The sequence below is a fragment of the Meles meles genome, chromosome 10 (genome assembly GCF_922984935.1).
Source record: "Meles meles chromosome 10, mMelMel3.1 paternal haplotype, whole genome shotgun sequence".
Lineage (NCBI taxonomy): Eukaryota > Metazoa > Chordata > Mammalia > Carnivora > Mustelidae > Meles > Meles meles.
Genome location: NC_060075.1, coordinates 59,331,555 through 59,351,603, shown reverse-complemented (window position 1 = coordinate 59,351,603; position 20,049 = coordinate 59,331,555). Strand labels below are relative to the sequence as shown.

The 20,049-nt window shown below is 36.3% G+C and overlaps 1 protein-coding gene across 4 annotated transcripts in view; it reads right to left on the bottom strand.

The window, feature by feature from the left end:
* CRPPA (CDP-L-ribitol pyrophosphorylase A) overlaps positions 1-20,049 on the bottom strand; it is a 318,329-nt gene that overhangs the window by 199,772 nt on the left and 98,508 nt on the right. For 3 of the 4 annotated variants that reach the window (XM_046021494.1, XM_046021496.1, XM_046021497.1), the window contains exons 5-6: positions 19,760-19,805; positions 13,918-13,959 (exon numbers count right to left, since the gene is read on the bottom strand). In XM_046021494.1, the coding sequence (XP_045877450.1) occupies positions 13,918-13,959; positions 19,760-19,805 (88 nt within the window). The remainder of the gene's footprint in view (positions 1-13,917; positions 13,960-19,759; positions 19,806-20,049) is intronic. The other variant, XM_046021495.1, reaches the window with a different exon arrangement.

Sequence of the window (20,049 nt, the reverse complement as noted above, 5' to 3'; positions counted from 1 at the left end):
ATAAACACATGTACACAAAAAATACTTCGTTTGGAGGATGACAGAATAAACTCATTCATCTGAATACTGAGAAAGGAAAGTGAATATTTATCTTTCTATGTAAGCTGTACCCTCTGTAGGTAAACTGTAGATGAGAAGTGTTTGTGAAAGTATCTCCACTAATGTATGAAAACAAATTAATCATATTAAAATGTCATGATTTTTCCCACACCCACTATGTATAACAAATCTAGCAATGAATATCAATGGCTGCTATCATCAGAAAATAAAAGATAGCTAGCCATTTGGTATTTCCTAATTAAAAACTCATACCACCTCTAGTCTTACTAAAGAGATGAAAACTAAATCTGATTAAGCTTCTAGAGCCAGCTGTCACTTGTAGAAGATCCCCCCCCCCAAAAAAGCATAACTGCACCATGCAAGAATATCCTCCTCAAAATTCAAAATAGGACAAAATCTACAGATCAAATAGGTTGGGTTCAGCAAGAGACAAAGTGCAAGCAAAATAAAAGGAATAAAAGAATGGGGAACCAGTCGAGTAAGTGAGACTTACCAGGTCTTTTAAACACACACACACACCCCCCAAAACCACAGTGTCTAGAAATGTAAATCTGAGTGATAAAGCTCGGAAGAAGTAAGAAAATTGCTGTAAAATCTCGATAGCTACTACTTTTGAGGAAGGAACAGGTTTTAACTGGAAAAAAATTAAAAGAAAAAGCCTCTGGTATGAGTGGCAAAGTTTTATTCGTGATTTGTGTAATATTACACAGATAAGCACATTACTCTTTAAGCTACAGATCTGGCTTGGATTTCTGTTATCTGTGGTTTGACAGCAAAACGTTTTAAAAAACAGAAGTAGAAAAATATTTATGTAAGCACACCAGTCCTTTCGTCTACAGTTTTTTTCATTCAGGCAGTATCTTTCTATAAGATCAAGGGATAAGATAAAGGTCCTCAGTATATCACATAAGGATACCTAACAAACTGTTAAAACAATGGGTAAACTTTTAAACATTTAAATTAAGAGGAAAGCTATGGGTGCCTAGCTGGCTCAGTCAGTAGAGCATCTGACCTTTGATGCAGGGTGTTGTGTTCAAGTCCCCTGGTGGGTGTGGAGTCTACTTAAAAAAAATAATAACAATAAAATAAGAATAATTTTAAAAAATAGTAAATTAAGTAAAAAGGTAAAAGTATCGATAACAAAAACGTTATTTTTATTCACAGGGTGCTAAACATTACAAATTCAACTTACCACAGAGTCCTTTAAATTCTAGTTCATAAAAGCACTGTTACTAATAAATAAAAGATATTAGCACCCTTTCAGTAATAAAAATTGAGCCACAGGGCACCTGGGTGGCTCAGTGGGTTAAGCCGCTGCCTTCGGCTCAGGTCATGATCCCAGGGTCCTGGGATCGAGCCCCACATCGGGCTCTCTGCTCAGCGGGAAGCCTGTTTCCTCTTCTCTCTCTCTCTGCCTGCTTGTGATCTCTATCTGTCAAATAAATAAATAAAATCTTTAAAAAAAAAAAAAAGTTTTAAAAAAAAAAAAATTGAGCCACAGAGTTACTCAGCCAAACACTGGATGATTTCTCACTGGGTAATTCACAAATATTATGTATAATATTATAATAAACATACATTCTAACCAAAATCTTATGATGTAGGCAGAATTATCATGTCCTCCTTACAGGTAAAGATTTAAACGATTTGCCTGGGATTATATTCAGCTAACAAACTGAAGAGTCAAGATTCAAACCAGGCAATCTGGTCTAGAATGAAAACCTCAAACATTCCACATGCTGATGGAACCTATAAGAAAAATAGGTAATTTCCTAATTCAGGAGTTTTCCCACTTTTTTTAACTGAAGCCACACATGTCAAATGGTAGTCTCATACATTCATGGAATAAACAAGATTCTCTGCAGTTTCTAGCAGATCCTTCTCTTCTAAATGCTAAAGCCTAAGAGGTTTTAATAGAAAATGACATTATAGTAGGGGAAAATATAGTCTTTTCTTCGTTGCTTTTAATTAAGTATCTGGCAAACTTCCAACACTTACTTTATTTCATTAATTAAAAGCCCCATGTTTCCACTGTGTAACATTCTTGAAATTTAAATGGCATCTTAGAAATGCTACCCTTCGGGGCCAAATGAAGATATACTGATCTCTAACTTTCTCTGCATTGGTATGCACTACAATTACCTCTGCGTCATTTCCCTAAGTTTAACACATTATGAATTTGTGTAACTACATCAGCATACCAAGCTGTTCAATCCCTCATGTCATCTCTGTATTCACCCTTACTGCAAGGCAGGCAAACTTTGAATTTTGTTGTTTCTATAGTTCAGTCTCTTTCAGACTATCACACATGGAATCACTCAAAATGTAACCTTTTGAGAATATCATCCATCACTGGGTAGAATTACTCTGAGATTTAAATTATTTGACATATTAGCAGTTTGTATCATTTCTGAGTTGTACTCCATTATATGGATGTACTACATTTTATCAATTCATCCAAAGGAGAACATTTTGACTGCTAAATACTTTTGAAGATTATGAATAGAACTGCCATAAAACATTCATAGTTTTCTATGTGGGTGTAAGGTTTCCTTTCTCTAGGGTAAATGCACTGGAAAAGGATTCTGGCTCATATGGTAAATACAAATGTTTCTCTTTAAGAGCTCTCAAACAGCATTCCAGTTTGGCTGTACCATTTTACCTTACCACCAGGAATTCATGACACTGGAGCACTATTCTTTTTTCCCTCAACCTCTGGCTTCTGTAACTCAGATTGAAAATTTTCCAATGATCAATCTTACCTTCACTGGAACTTTCTCTGTTATCTCTATTCTGTTATTAAGCCATTTGGTAAGTTTTTCACTTTGGTTGATGTATTTTTTTCAGTTCTAGAATTTCTATTTGGCTTTTCTTTAGATTTCCTATGCCTTTCCTTCAAGAGCATTTCCCCTTATTTGCACCATCTTTATAATCAGGACTTTAAAGTATTTGTCAGGTAATTCCCAACATTGGTGTCATCGATCTAAATGGTTCTTTCCCAATTAAAGTTTCTATTTTCATAGTTCTTTGTATTCCCACTCATCTTGGATTATATCTTGGATATCTAGGTAATATCCTCTTGCACAAGTGTACACTCCATCTCTCTAGTGCACCCCTTTTTAGCACTTCTACCAGAGAGCTGGGACTTTATCCCACTTTGCACACTTCCCACGGCTATACCCACAAGCGAAGTTAAGCAGAAGAAAGACAGCAAGAACAGCAACAGTGTTCACCCCACCTCTTCAAGTCACAGCAATCCTGATGCTAGAACAATGACATTTCTCTCAGAATTTTATAAATCTCTGGGCATCCATTGTTGCCACTGTTAGTGCCACCGCAGCCACAGGTTTGCTTCGGGAGATAATCATTAGAGGAGGGAGAAAAAAAAGGGGGGTAATCTTCACTATCGGAACATTAGGAAATCCCTTCTTGCCTGTGTAGCCAGAGTCAGGGGACTTCTCTTGGAGCTCTGCCTACTCCAATGCTCACTTGACAGCTTTGGGCCCCACTGGATCCACGTCAGGATATAGCAGAGAAACAAAATGATAATATTCACTGATCATTACATAGTACTGGGAAGTTGGGTATTATTCACTATTCTACCTGCTACTACTTTATTTATAACCTCAAATACCTGTTCTATTTACTCTGTTCAGGTTTTACAGCTTCATTCAGTGGGAGTATTCTTGTTCCACCTTACCCAGAACCAGAATCCTATGTCTTTTTACACAAGAACAATTATAGTAAAATTCTATGCCTTAATATAGAACTCAATTGATTTTTTATGAAAGTTTCTAAACTTGTAGAGGCACCTGGATGGTGCACTTGGTTAAGCGTCTATCTCAGTTTCAGCTCGGGTCATGATCTCAGGGTCGTGTGATGGAGCCCCACCTTGGGCTATGCACTTGGAAAGAGTCTGCTAAAGTTACTCTCTCCCTCTGCCCCTCCCCACCATGCACACACTCTCTCTAAAATGAAAAAAAATAAAGCTTCTAAGAGAACATAAAACTTTCTACTACAGTTTTATTGACAGCATTTATCTTTACCCCTTAGCATAAAAATATCGCTTGCAATCAATTGTACCTCAGAGTCACTGAAACATGGTAGAAATGAAGTGCTCCTTACATGCCTACCTAGTCACAAAAGATCACACTACTGTCCATGGCTGCTTATCTAATAGAACAGAACAATATTATCCACGTTACACCATAACAGTAGACACCATGTAAGCATTTCAAAATCAAACCCACAGGGGCACTTGGGTGGCTCAGTGGGTTAAGCCGCAGCCTTCGGCTCAGATCATGATCTCAGGGTCCTGGGATCGAGCCCCACATCAGGCTCTTTGCTCAGCGGGGAGCCTGCTTTTCTCTCTCTCTGCCTGCCTCTGCCTACTTGTGATCTTTCTTTGTCAAATAAATAAATAAAATCTTTGAAAAAAAAAATCAAACCCACAGTCTCATTTGCATATTTATTAACAACTTTAGAATATTCTCCAACAGAACCCAATTCAGATGCTTCAAGACATAGAATTTTACTTAGAAGTCAGCTGCCTCAGTGGTTCACAATGTACTGGAGAGACAACATTCCCAAATCTCAAAACCAATTAAGCATTTACTGAAACACATGAAGATATATAAGGTCTTCTTATATGACCTTATATGACTTCTCACAAGGTCAGTTGTCATTTTGTGCTAGACTTTCCAATGGTACAACTACGTACTATTGGTTCCAAATTAAAGTGAGAAAAGACATGGAAGTTCTTCCTTCCAACAGAAAATGGTCCTCTGCCTCTGTTTTTTTTTTTTTTAAGATTTTATTTATTTATTTGACAGACAGAGATCACAAGTAGGCAGAGAGGCAGGCAGAGAGAGAGGAGGAAACAGGCTCCCTGCTGAGCAGTGAGCAGAGAGCCTGATGCGGGGCTCGATCCCAGGACCCTGAGATCATGACCTGAGCCGAAGGCAGAGGCTTTAACCCACTGAGCCACGCAGGTGCCCCTGCCTCTGTTAATTTCTTTGCTCTTCACAGAGTTGATAGTGGCAGAGAAGTAGAAACACTATCAGTACTCCAACCATCTACCCTGGAGAGTGCAGGAAAGGACTCCTAGCATGATAGCCAGAATGTCCATGTTTTCAGTAGATCACCAGCTTCATCTGACAAACTCCTGAAATTCTCTCAAGCTTCACTGAAGTCATAAGTACAATGGAATTTCTTCAGGGCTTTTAATCCCCTGGTTTAATATGCTTTGTAATCTAAGACTTAACCACCCTTGGTTAGGATACATGATTTAGCCAAATATTTTCACGTACAACATATTGTCAAAAAATGTTTAATTCTAGTGTTATTCTAAAGTCTTCTATATGAAACAGGAGCTATCATGTATAAATTTTTAAGTTTATAAATGAGTCTAAAAACTAGTATATAATATACTCATGGGTATGTGGTCTGGCAAAATATATTCATTAACAATATGTCAAAAATATTTAATTCTAGTATTATTCTGAAGTCCTTTATAGGAAGTAGGAGATACCATATAAAAGTTTTTAAGTTTATGAATAAGGTCAAACTAATAATGTGGTATGCGTGGGTGGCTCAATCACTGAAGTGTCTGCTTTCAGCTCAGGTCCTGGGATCGAGTCCCACATAGGGCTCCCTGCTCAGTGGGGAGCCTGCTTCTCCCTCTCCCTCCATCTCTCACCCTGCTTGTGCTCTTTCTCTCTGGCAAATACATGAACAAAATCTTTTAAAAAATAAAAATGTAGTATACTTATCTTTTAAGGTTCCTCTTATTGTCCTTGAACACTGGACCTGTTAGTATACATGAACTATATGGGTCTCCTCCAACTATTAGAAAATACATGCAAATTTGGAGTCTTCCCATTGAATTTCAGAAAAACAGTAATATTAAAGTTTTCTAACACATGTGCCCTTCTCTGTACCACATGAAAGACTCAGAGACACACTAAGAGGACCAAGGAATATCTAGAAATATGCCTACAATGAATAATCAGTAAGGACTCAGCACACCTGGATGGCTCAGTCATGAGTTTCCACTCAGGTCATGATCTCAGGGTCCTGGGATCAAGCACCATGTCAAGCTCTGCACTCAGTGCAGAGTCTGCTTGTCCCTCTCCCTCCTCTCTGCTCCACAGCCCTCTAATAAATAAAATCTATTAAAAAATAATAATAATCAGTAACAGCTCAAGAGTGGTCTGGATGGTGTGTTTTACAAGAAGGTTTCAAACATCACTGAGCAGCGGCAAATCTAAATACCAGTTAGTTCCACCACCACCAAGTGGCCAAAAAATCCAGGTCAGCATTGTTTTCTTAGATCTAACACCATACTTCATCAAGGCTCATTATTCACTACACTGACCTCTTAAGCCAAAATTTTAGTATTCTTAGATAAATAAACAACTGTATAAAATCCAACATTATTCACATCCAAAAGATGTTTCCAGTCCTAAACCATTCAAAATGACAGTCATCTGCCATTCACCTATTTAATTCCTTCAGTCAACAGCCAATCTGAGTATATTTTCTCTCTCACAGCAAGGATTATAAAATAGTATTAAACAGAATCACAACTGTTGAGCCCTGGGGTCCATGTCTCATTTTAAAAGATAGGAAAAGGCCTCAGGTTTCCCTAAACATCTTAAAAGAGGAAACTTTTAGAATAGAGAGGGAGGGAGCATATGGCCAATAAAGGAAAAAAAGCCAACAAGCCATGTCTACAGGACAAGTGGACAACAGGGATGATACAGAGAGACTTGCAAAAGACACCGCACATACCTACTTTTAAAAGGTTAAAATGGTCTTCAGAGAAGTTATCTCTACTGTTGATTATACATGTTTCAAATCAAGGGCAATGGTAATGATACACAGGGAGATTTTTTTTTTCAAGATTTGTTCGATTAGATCTTTACCACATTTTTCAATGAGTCACTGAAATCAGGATTAAGTTTCCTACCTTACAAGTAAGGAGCATTAATGGGACATCTTGTCTCTTGACCATGTTTTTACATGTAACATATCACTATTTTCCAAGTAAATGATACAATATATATATATTGTTTTCCAAAGTATATATTCTGAGTTAAGAGAAATGTAAAGGAAATACAATTTTTAATGTCTAATGACTCACCAGTATATTTACAAAGTGTATTGTTCTTTAAGCATAAACGTCTTGTTTGGAGTTTTTGTTGATTTAAATTCTACCTACATTAGAGTCAAGTATAATTGGCTGGCTTTTGTCTTATCAAGTCTTATTTAGCTCGTTGCCTAGTAACTCACTGTGACCTTAGAAGTTTTTGAATATGACAAATTAACTTCCCTATGTTTTAATTAACATCCCACTAGTGACAAATAAAAGAAATTATAAAACTAAAGTGCACTCTACTTTCTCTAATCTTCACCCAAATACTTAACTTCTAATTTACATTTTTTTACAGTAAGATTCCAAGGAAACCAAACTGCTATTAAATTATATTGCAACCTTCCTGTTCTAACTAATTAAAGCTTGACGCAAATGTTCTTACAGATTCACGTAAGATACACTCACAGTATTACTTTCAAGACAGTGAAGAACAAAAACTTATGTACAAAGAAGTTATGGTATTAATGTGAAAATGTGGAAAATGAAGAATCACAGTCAAAAGCCAGATACATCAAAAATTATAGTTTCTACGTAAATCTTAGCTGTCACACTGCATTGTTCAAAAAGCATGGTTAATGACATAAATGGTGCCATCACTGGATATTTAACAAGAAAAACCTGATGAAGACATACCACAGATGTAGAACACTGTCCAATTACAGATGGAGAAAACCTGATTTAAAGTTTCTCATTCTTTCAATTTAAGAAGATTAAAAATATATTGCACTTAAACTACCATATTAAGTATAAATATGAATCACAAAAATAATAAGGCATTAGTTTCTTCATATGCATAAAACACATAATATCACAATGAGTCTTCCTAGTTCTCATGAGTCTTCCCAGTTCTCATTAACACTGAATCTATTTTATTCACATGTGATTTTATTTTATTTCTTTCAGTCAGAGCCAATTTACAAGTATATTCAGCTACTTTCAATGTATAAGCATAAAATGATTCAAATGCTTGCCTACAAACAAACAAAGGCAGCCATATGGGGATTCATAATTTACCTGTTCAAAAATGCTTAATAATAAATGAATTGTTTTATCAGTGGTGTTGAAAAAAACTATTTTCAGAAAATATTCTAAGTTTCTGAATCAACAGATGTTGTATTTGAGAAATCAAAGTCTATTAATTTAGCAAATGGGAAACATTTTTATGTGAATATTAACTATTTTTAACTACTATTAACTAAGGTCACTGAAAAAGTATTTTCTGTTTTCACTATTTTCCCATGTTTACATAAACCATCCTATGACAAGAGGCATCATGAGGCTTTTTTTATAGCACAAGCTTTCTTGGGTTTGTACAGTTATAATCCAGAAAGAATAAAACAATTTTTTAAACAGCTTTTAGCCACAAAATTAAATATATTAAAAGATTAGTTGAAGGATGATGGTAGAAAATAAATGCAATCTCTTATTTTAAAATTCCATGGGAGTACTATGAAAATTTTAAAATACTGCTCCTTTTGCCAAGATAGGATCTGTCAGCATGTTAAATTAAGTTTTGGTTGGGACTGTAAGCCATATGTAAATCTAGATAAAATATGTTACTGCTGGCATCTGTTAGTACTTTAATGGTTTGGGTATGTCTGAGCAAGCAGAAGAGGTTGGGAGGTGGAGGGGCTCAACCAGCTGTGTGTCCAAAGTATAATACCTCTTTGTTAACTAGCTATTTATAAACTTATCCTGTAATTTCAGTGTCTTGTTGAGATTATTAATCACACTACTCTCTAGAAAAGTTTGCTTTAAATTTCACTTACAGAAGCCTATAAGGGTTAAATAATAAAGAACAATGACCAGAACCAACTCTTTACTTCAGGAAAAGTAGTAGTAAAATGCTGTTTTGAATCTCCATAGCAATTGGTTTGGAAAGCAAGAGGAGACCAATTTCATGACTTCTGGCAACCAGTAGAGCTTAAAGACTGGAGTTTTAAAGGTCAGCCAATGCGGCTGGGATAGAGCCCTGAGAGCACTGAGCTGCTCTTAGGGAGAAGGCAAAACCAACAATCCATGGACAGACAGCTTAGAAATAGCAATCTGAAGAGAACCTGGGGCACACAGTGGAGAAGTAAGGTGCTCATGTCAAAGCACTTCCCAGAGAGGCAGTGTTCAGTGACAGACCCCTCCAGGAACAAAGGAACTGGCAGGCACCATCTCCCTCTCCCATACCTCAGCATAACCACAGGGCCACCTACAGAAACTAGCACAGCACCTATACCTCACTTGCTTACACCAAGCCCCCTGGGCTCCAGTATAACTACCCTTCCCAGTCTCACTTGCCTCAATCCCAGCACATGGGCCCTGCCCCCTGAAGGCCAGCCTAATCCCTCGGGAACTTTGCAGAGCCTTGCAAGGTTCCAGTACTGGTGACAACAGTTCTCATCACAAGCAGACCAGAGCACACCTACTTAGAAAAAGCCACAGTTCCAGAACAAAACCCTGCCCACAGCAGACGTAGAGCCTCTGCAGACAACTGGCCTGAAGGATAAAGCAGACAGGACAAAACAGCTGAGTACACATAGCACACATTGGAGACACTCGAAGAAACACCAGGCTGTGGGGAACAGGAAACACTGCACAGGACCTCTTCTTCCTAACACCATTATCCTCAAGAACAGGAGTTATAGCTGATTTTCCTAAAACAAAGAAATAGGCATAGAGACTTAGACAAAATGAGAAGACAGAAAAATTTATCCCAAATGAAATAAGATAAGGCCATAGCCAGAATCTAAGTGAAATAGGTATGTCACACACTGGACTGAGTATTTAAAGCAAGGTTCATATGGATTCTCACTAGACTTGAGAAAAAGAGTGGAAAACATAAGTGAGACCCTTAACAAAGAGATAAGGAATAACGTAGCAGAGATAAAGGACTCAATACATGAAAGGAACAAATTAATGAACTAGAAGACCGCGTAATGGAAACTAATCAAGCTGAAAAAATAGAGTGAAAAGAACTATGTAACATGAGAATAGACTTGGGGAACACAGTGACTCCATTAAACGTAGTAATATCCATATTACAAGAGTCTAAGAAGAAAAAGAGAATGGGTGCAAAAAAAAAAATATTTGAAGAAATAGCTGAAAACTTCATCTGGGGAAGGTAGTAGATATCCAGATGCAGGACGTACAGATAACCCCAACAAAATCAACAGCAGATCCACAGCAAGACATAATGCAACTAAATTGGCAAAATACAAAGATAAAGAAAAAATTTTAAAGCAGCAAGACAAAAAACAGTAACATAGAAGGGAAAAGCCATAAGGTTACCAGGGAATTTTTCAGCAGAAACATCCCAAGCCAGAGGGAGTGGCATGATAGAGTCAAAGTGCTGAATGTGAAAAATATGCACCCAAGAACACTCTATACAGCAAGGCTATCATTCAGAATAGAAAAAGAAATAAAGAGTTTCCCAGAAAAACCACAACTAAATGAGTTCATGAGCACTATACCAGTCCTATAACAAATATTAAAGGGAACTCCTTGAAGGAGAAGGAGAGACCAGAAGTGACAGTATGAAGGTACGAAACACAAAACAGTAAAAATGAGTATTTCTGTAAAAAGAAAAAAACCTCAGGCAAGAAACTCACAAAATAAAAGAGTGGAAAACATGACAACATGTACTTAAAACAGGAGGAAAGGATTAAAGAATGGGTTCAAACTTAAGCAACCATCAACTTAACATAGACTGCTATATGCAGGAGAGGTTATATACAAATTTAATGGTAACCATATATCAAGAGAAAGAAATCCAAATAGATTGTTAAAGAAAATCAACATAACATGAAAGAAAGCAAGAAAGGATCAGAGAAAATCTTCAGGAACAACCATATAACACAAGTAATCAGAAATGAATACATGTCTATCAATAATTACTTTGAATGTAAATGGACTAAATGCTCCAATCAAAAGACAGAGTAACAGAATGGATTAAAAAAACAAGACCCATGTATATGCTGCCTACAAGAGACTCATTTTAGATCTAAAGATACCTGCAGATTGAAAGTGAGGGATGGAGAACGATCATGCAAATGGATGTCAAAAGAAAGCCAGAGTAACAACACTGTATCAGACAGACTAGACTTTAAAACAAAGACTTTAACAAGAGACAGAAGGACACCATCTAATAATAAAGGAGATAACCCAACAAGAGGACAACACAGTTGTAAATATTCAGGCACCCAACCTAGGAGAACCCAAATAATAAGAGTTAAAAACAAACATAAAGGAACTAGTCAATAATTCAGTAATAGTACGGGACTTTAACACCCCATTAATCATTCAAACAGAAAATCAACAAGGAAACAATGGCTTTGAATGACCCAATGGAAAAGATGGATCTAAAAGATATATTCAGAACACTGCATCCTGAAACAGGAGAATACACATTCAAGTGCTCCTGGAACATTGTCCAGAATAGATCACATATTGGGCCACAAAACAAGTCTCAACAAATTCAAGAAGCTTGAAGTCAAACCATTCATATTTTCTGACTACAACACTAGGAAACTAGAAGTTAACCACAAGAAAATAATGTGGAAAAGCTACTAATACATGGAGGTTAAATAGTATGCTACTAAGCAATGAATGGTTCAATCAGGAAATAAAAGAAGAAATTAAAAAGTATATGGCAACGAACGAAAATGAAAACACAATGCTCCAAAACCTTGGGGATGCAGCAGAAGCAGTTCTAAGAGAGAAGTATATGGCAATACAGGCCCACCTCAAGAAGCAAGAACAATCTCAAAAAGCTTAACTTTCCACCTAGAGAAGCTAGGAAAAGAAGAAAAAACAAAATCTAAAACCAGCAGAAGAAAGGAAATAATAAAGTTCAGAGCAAAAATTAATGCTGTAGAAACTAAAAAAAAAAAAAAAACAAACAACAAAAAAAGATCAATAAAACCAAGAGATATTTCTTCAACAAAATCAATCAATAATACTCTAGCCAGGCTTATCTAGAAAAAAAATACTCAAATAATATCACAAATGAGCAGAAAACTAACACCACAGAAATATGAACAATTATAACAGATTAGGAAAATCGATATGCCAACAAATTGGACAACCAGAAAGAAATGGATAAATTCTTAGAAACATAAAACTACCAGAACTGAAAAGAAGAAGACAGAAAATTTGAACAGACTGAAAACCAGCAAGGAAATTCAGTCAATATTGAAAAAAAACTCCCAAAAAACAGAAGTCCAGGACCGGATGGATTCACAGGCAAATTCTACTAAATATTTAGAGAAGATTTAATACCTATTCTTCTCAAACTATTCAAATAGAAAAGATCCTAATTCAATTCTATGAGGCCAGCATTATCTTGATACCAATACAGATAAACCACTAAAAAAAGAACTATAGGCCAATATCCTTGATGAACATAGAAACAAAAATCCTCAACAAAATGCTAGCAAAGAATCCAGCAATACATTAAAAATATAATTCACCATGATTAAGTGGTATTTATTACTGTGTTGCAAAGGTGGTTAAATATTCACAAATCAGTGTGATACATCACATCAGTAGAAGAAAGAATAAGAACCTTAGGATCGTTTCAAAAGATTCAGAAAAAGCATTTGACAAACTACAACATCACTTATGATAAAAAAAAACCCTAAAAAAATGTTTGGAGGAAACATAACTCAACATAATAAAGCCATTTATGAAAAATCCACAGCCAATATCATCCTTAATGATAAAAAACTGAGCTTTTCCCCTAACATGGGGAAGAAGACAAGGATGTCCACCTGCACTGTTTTTATTCAACATAGTACCGAAAGTCCTAACCACAAAAATCAGACAACAAAAAGAAATAAAAGGAATCCAAATTGGTAAGGAAGAAGTAAAACATTCACAATTTGCAGATGACATAGTACTATATATAGGAAAACCCCAAACCACCAAAAAACTGCTAGAACTAATAAATGAATTCTGTAAAGTTGCAGGATACAAAATCCATGTACAAAACTCTGCTGCATTTCTATACACCAATAATGAAGCAGCAGAAAGAGAAAATTTTTTTAAAAATCCAATTTGTAATTCCACCCAAAATATTAAGACACCTAGGAATAAACCTAACCAAAGAGGTCAACAACCTGTACTCTGTAAAAAACACTGATAAAAGAAATTCAAGATGACACAAACAAGTGGAATGACATTCCACATTAATGGGTTGGAAGAGCAAATACTATTTAAATGTCTACATCATACACATCTACATATTTAATGCAATCCCAATCAGAATACCAACAGCAATTTTTACAGAGCTGGAACCAACAATCCTAAAACGTGTATGGAACCACAAAAGACCCCCAAATAGCCAAAGCAATCTTGAAAAAGAAAAGCAAAGATCACAATTCCAAACCTTAGGTTGTATGACAAAGTTGTAGTCATCAAAGTAGTATGGCAGTGGCACAAAAAAGAGACACACAGATCAACAGAACAGAACACCTAGAAATAAACCCACGAGTACATGGTCAACTAATCTTCGGCAAAGTAGAAAAGACTTATCCAATGAGGAAAAGACAGTCTCTTCAAAAAATCATGTTGGGAAAACTGGACAGCAACATGCAAAAAAATGAAACGACCACTTTCTTACACCGTACACAAAAATAAGTTCAACATGGATCACAGACATAAATGTGAGATCCGAAACCATAAAAATCCTAGAATAGGACACAGGCACTAACCTCTGACATTGGCTGTCGAAACATTTTTCTGGGCATATTCTCCTGAGGGGAGGGAAACAAAAGCAAAAATAAACTACTGGGACTTCATCGAGATAAAAAAACTTCTACACAGCGAAGAAAACAATCTACCAAACTAAAAATCAATCTATGGAATGGAAGAAGGTATTTGCAAATGACATATCTGATCAAGAGTTAGTAGGCAAAATATATTAAGGAATTATTAAACACCCACAAAATATATAATCCAATTAAAAAATGGGCAAAAGTTATGAACATACAGTTCTCCAAGGAAGACATCTAGATGGCCACACAACAGACACATGAAAAAGTGCTCAATATCACTCATCATGAGGGAAATGCAAATCAAAGTCACAATAAGTTATTACCTCATATCTGTCAGAATGGCTAACATCAAGAACACAAGAAACAAGTGTCAGCAAGGATATGGAAAAAAGAGACCATCCCCCCTTGCCCTGTTGGTGGGAATGCAAACTGGTGCAGCCACTCTGGAGAACAGTTATGGAGATTCTTCAAAAGTTAAAAATTGAACTACCCTATGATTCAGCAATGTTACTACTGGGTATTTACACAAAGAGTCCAAAAACATTAACCCCAAAAGATATATGCACACCTATGTTTACAGTAGCATTATCTACAATAGCCAAACTATGGGAAAAGCCCCAGTGTCCATCCATTGATGAATACATAGAGATGTGGTATATATACAATAGAATGTTATTCAGCCATAAAAAGAATGAATACTTGGCATTTTCAGAGCATGGATAGAGCTAGAGAGTATAATACTATTGAAATAAGACAAAGACAAATACCATATGATTTCACTCATATGTGGAATTTAAGAACCAAAACAAATAAACAAAGGCAGAAAAAGGCGGACAAACCAAGAAACAGACTTTTAATTACAGAGAACTGTGGTTACCAGAGGGGAGGGAGATAGAGGAATGGGTGAAATAGGTGATGGGAATTAAGCAGCACACTTGTGATGAGCACCAGATGATATGGAAATGTTGAATCACTATATTGTACACCTGAAACTAATACTACGCAGTAAGTTAAATGGAATTTAAATAAAAACTTTAAAAAAAAAACCAATGCTTTGTCTTACCTCATAGTAAATTTATGATTAACTGTACCTTTTCCAATACAGACAACTGTATGAATATAAGACTACCTTATATACACATTTCCTATTATCAAGTACTTCACTATAGATGGAAATCCATATAAATATACTAAAATAAATTAAGCTTCAAAATAAGACTTATCTACAAACACAAAAATAGAAGACAGATTTTGACACTCGCTGGATACCACAATTTGGAGATTTTAGTCAAAAGCCTGCCTAAAGTTAGTTATATCAAAATTCCCATACCGAACAAAAGATATGGACTTAAACAAATGTTAAGATTCATCAAAACATACATGCTGTTCCAGTGACAACTAAATTTGGGAGAACAAAATGCACCTGCAAGACATGACATTTATCAAGGAAATGCTTTGTAGAGCCTTAAAATATCTAAAGGAGAAAATACTTTCATGAGAATGTAATTTGTTGACCCACAAATAATTGGCATTCAAGTGAAAAGCAGCTCAGGAAGGACCACTTACAGAATACTAACCACTCAGATCACCGGATTAAAAAAAGCTTCATCCTGGAAAAGGAAGACTGCTATGGCCACATAAGCCTGCAACTACCAAAATTAACAAAGAAGAAAACTCAACAAACCAGTCATTCTGAAACTATGATTTTGAGGTTTTGTTTTTTTTTTAATATTTTATTTATTTGACAGAGAGAAATCACAACTAGGCAGAGAGGCAGGCAGAGAGAGAGGAAAGGAAGCAGGCTCCCTGCGGAGCAGAGAACCCGATGTGGGGCTCGATCCCAGGACCCTGAGATCATGACCTGAGCCGAAGGCAGAGGCTTTAACCCACTGAGCCACCCAGGCGCCCCTGATTTTGAGTTTTAATTTTTACTGATCTTCAGGCATGTCTAGAAATCTGCTATGTCAGTATTATGTTTTTCTCACATTCTCTAGAAGATTATACCATGTGTTTAGCAAAGCAGTGTAAGAAAATACGTCCAGTCACAACTGTATGCTCACTCGGCATCGGGCCAGCTGTACAGAGAGTTGTAAGGCAACAGAATCAGAGCTGGGTAGGCTGAATTCTGCAAGCCATTGGCTGTACTGACCAAAACAGCACTAACCAATCTAGTACAGCACAGCAGCCAGCTTGAGTAGCTTATGACTCAGAGGTGCCAAGCGGCCGTGCCCTAGAGTGAGGTCAGGGTTAAAGATAAAACAGACCTGGGCCTAAATTGTGCATCTTGCTCTTACTGTATGACCAAGAGAAAAATAATGCATCTAAACCACAGTTTACCCAGCTTCAAAATGGGAGTAGTATTACATCTGTTACATTAGTAAAAAGATGATGGTAACCTATTTAAAACAGCTGGCATGAAAGCCATGTGCTCCAAATTCTGGTTTTGAACTTTGACAAAAGTATTTACACCTAATTTATATCATCTTTGAGGAAAAATAGATATATAATAATAGGGACAGATACAATGGGTCACAATTTGCATCTCTTAGGAGCAGGTCAAGTGGTGTGACGGGACAAAAGAGCCACCTATCCCCATAATTTAAATTTTTTTCGAGTCTAAGGGAAAAAAATGTAGCTGTACCCTACAATATACTACATTCAATTAAACCTAGTGTTAAACACTACAAAAAAACAAAAGAAAAAGAAAAAACAAGATATCCTCTCACCATCACTGAATCAGTCTAAAAGAGGATTATACTGAGTTATGAGCAATGCTAAAATCCAAGAACTGTCTTTAAACAGAAAATTTAATAATTATTTTCACATATAAATTTGGTGGTAGAATCAGACCTGAACTTTAGAGGCATAACGTTTGTTCATGCATTATAGTTTTCTTATGTTGCACGGTCCTTAATCCAACTATTGATGTGACTTAACATGTTATGTACTGCATTAACTTCTGAAAATATAAATATTCCAAATTTCAAAACATACATAGTTCAAAGATTTCAGAGAAGGCAATCTGAAAAATCTCTGCTTAAGGAAAAAAAGAAGTAATAGCTATAAAAAGAGATAAACTACCAAAGACAGAAACTTGGAATTAAGAATGTATTTTCTATCCCTCATAAAGCAGTAATTGCTTAGAACCCCCGATTATCCTATCATATGGATGATATCCATGATATCATGGACACAGTGACATGACCTACATCCTTAAGTACTTGAAGAAGCATGAGCTGATACATATAACATGCTTCAATGTCTGACACAAAGTAAGTACCCAATAAATCCTGTGTTGTAGTAGTGCCTAGAAAAATACTTTGAACAGGGGTGCCTGGGTGGCTCAGTGGGTTAAAGCCTCTGCCTTCAGCTCAGGTCATGATCTCAGGGTCCTGGGATCGAGCCCCACATCGGGCTCTCTGCTCCGCGGGGAGCCTGCTTCCTCCTCTCTCTCTGCCTGCCTCTCTGCCTAGTTGTGATTTCTCTCTGTCAAATAAATAAAATATTTAAAAAAAAAATACTTTGAACATTTAATAGGAACAGGCAAAGTGGTGAATACCTAGCTCAGCCAATCTACTATATATATTTTATTTTGCAATTTTATTTTTAAAAAATCCAAGGGTGTTCATTTGTCTATATGCCTAGTGTTGATTCTCCCATCTGAGATAGCATTAGTGCAAATCACAGAGGGAGGTAGCAATCCCAGGTAAGCAAACAAGCATTTGGAGCTGATAAATCAGTTAGAGCTCTAAATGCAATAAAAATATTATCTAAAAAGAAATGATCTGTGAAAGACTGAAGAGCAGCCTAGAGGAATGTTTCCAAAATTTATCGTGCAAACTACTCAGCCAGAGTTTTTGCTCTAACTCTGATAACTGATAATATGCATATCAGAATATGCATATTCTGACTTTATATGGTGGGACCAAACATACTGCATTCAGATTCTCAGGTCATCACCATGCTGCTGATCCAGAGATCCACAGTGAGAGTGGGAAGGTCCCAGAGGAGTGGCCCTCCAAGCATATGAGCAACAGCACAATCTCCTGGAAAGTTATTAGATATGCAAACCCTAGAGCATGAGAAATTTTTGGAGATGATTGATCAGTCATTCATATTCAGTCAGATTACTTTCCCTAAGAATAAAAGAACACTTTTTAAATACTTAAAAACAGCACACTGAAACATGTTACAGAAGAAAAACAGTTTCTCTCTGTATACAGTTTCCAAAACTACAGTCATTTTAAGTGCACTTAAAGTGTAGGTTTTTACGTTATAAAAAGCCTGCTCTGATAAATTGCAGGCAAATATCATGTGCATAACTCTCAGTAGGGGCACTGACCAACAGCTCACAAAGTAGGTCATGTCCATTGTACTTAAGTAACAAAGGTATTGACTGTATGTGTAAACCAGACACATTTTCTATTTGCTTCTGAGAACGTAACCAACCACATCATAGTTTTAGCCAGCTTCTCCACAGTCATGTTTATACAATGCCTGGCTGATGTGTAAATACATGTCAACATTTTGATTTATAGCTATAGATGATCTGTTTACATACATAGATACACAGATGTATAAATTATGGTACATTAATGGTTTGCAATACAATATTCTTGAAGGACAGAAACCTTGAGGATAGGCCACAAATATACAATGTCATGACCAGCATAAAGATTTCAGCTCTGAAAATATGAAGACAATTGATTATTCAAAATCTGGGGGAAAACCTATTTAACAAATTGATGCACTCAGAGTTCAGACTCAGCATTTTTTTTCCAACTTCTAAGTCTGAATGCAAAGTTCACCTCAGTCAAAACCTGAGCACACAGATCTATCCTTCATCTATTTTGAGGGTGTCAGTATCAGACTGTGAAGCCCCCACACTTGCTTCAGGATTGACGTTATCATTTGTGCCAGGACCACAAGTTTTAACAGTGTTTCTGTCAGGACACATTTCTGATGTCCCATCAGGGAGAACAGAGGAAAGGAGGGAGGAAAGAGCGCTTCTGGCATCTGGTGAATACAGGCCAGGCACACTGCTCGATAACCTACAATGGACGAAACAGTCTCTGCAACGAAGAATTACCTGGACTAACATACTGAGGGTACTGGGGTTCAGAAACCCTGACTGAAAAGACGGAGGCTGCAAAGGTAGAGAATCAATGTCCCCTGTGCATCATCATTATATTCCCCGTACAGTGTTAAGCACAACGACAAATACTTGTGTTTATTACATTAACTACCTCTGTGTTGCTGTGAGGCCTAGAGATGGATTAAGGGGTTATTACATTTGCAGTATCCAAATTGCAAAACAAAACTACAGTCATTGTCAAGATTGAAAAGGAATTTAACATATCATCTAGTTTTATTTCTGTATTTGTGGGAAAAAATACTTTCATATGAAAGATGCTATATCACGTATTGATAGGGTGGTGTTATGGGAAGGGGGAAAGGGGACAACCTGGCCTCTTAGTAAAAATAAGTATCTTAAATTTATTAAAATCATTTTTTATTTCTAATAGTGTCAATGTCCCATACTTTCCATAAATTAAGTATTTCCTTTATAGAAATTAAAACCAATATGATATAACTAAGTGATATTTCACAAGCAGGAAACATAAAATGTAATTATTTTCCAAAAAAACAAATCACAGACCTCTGTGGCCTACAGGCATTTATACTTCTGAGAATTCTGGGATTTAAAATGTCATGAGAAATTCTGAACGGGCTTACATTTTTGAAACACAGGAACTGACAGTCACAAGGCCAAACATACCCTTAATAATCGATTCAGCTGCATACAGATCTCGTTTGTAGGTCACCTAAAGGACAAACAAACCTCATTAGACTTAACAGAGCAGGAAGGAATGTGAGAGCAATAAAATTATGCCCCAAAGGAAACGATTATTTTGGAGAAACTATAAACACATAGTACTGACAATTTCTAAATTATAACATTAGCAAGTTCAGAAAAATACATTCAATTTCTGCAAATTGCTGAATATTGGTTTTTGGATCTTTAAATTGAGATATTATGTGGCAGTGGTTACCAAAATCTTATTAATA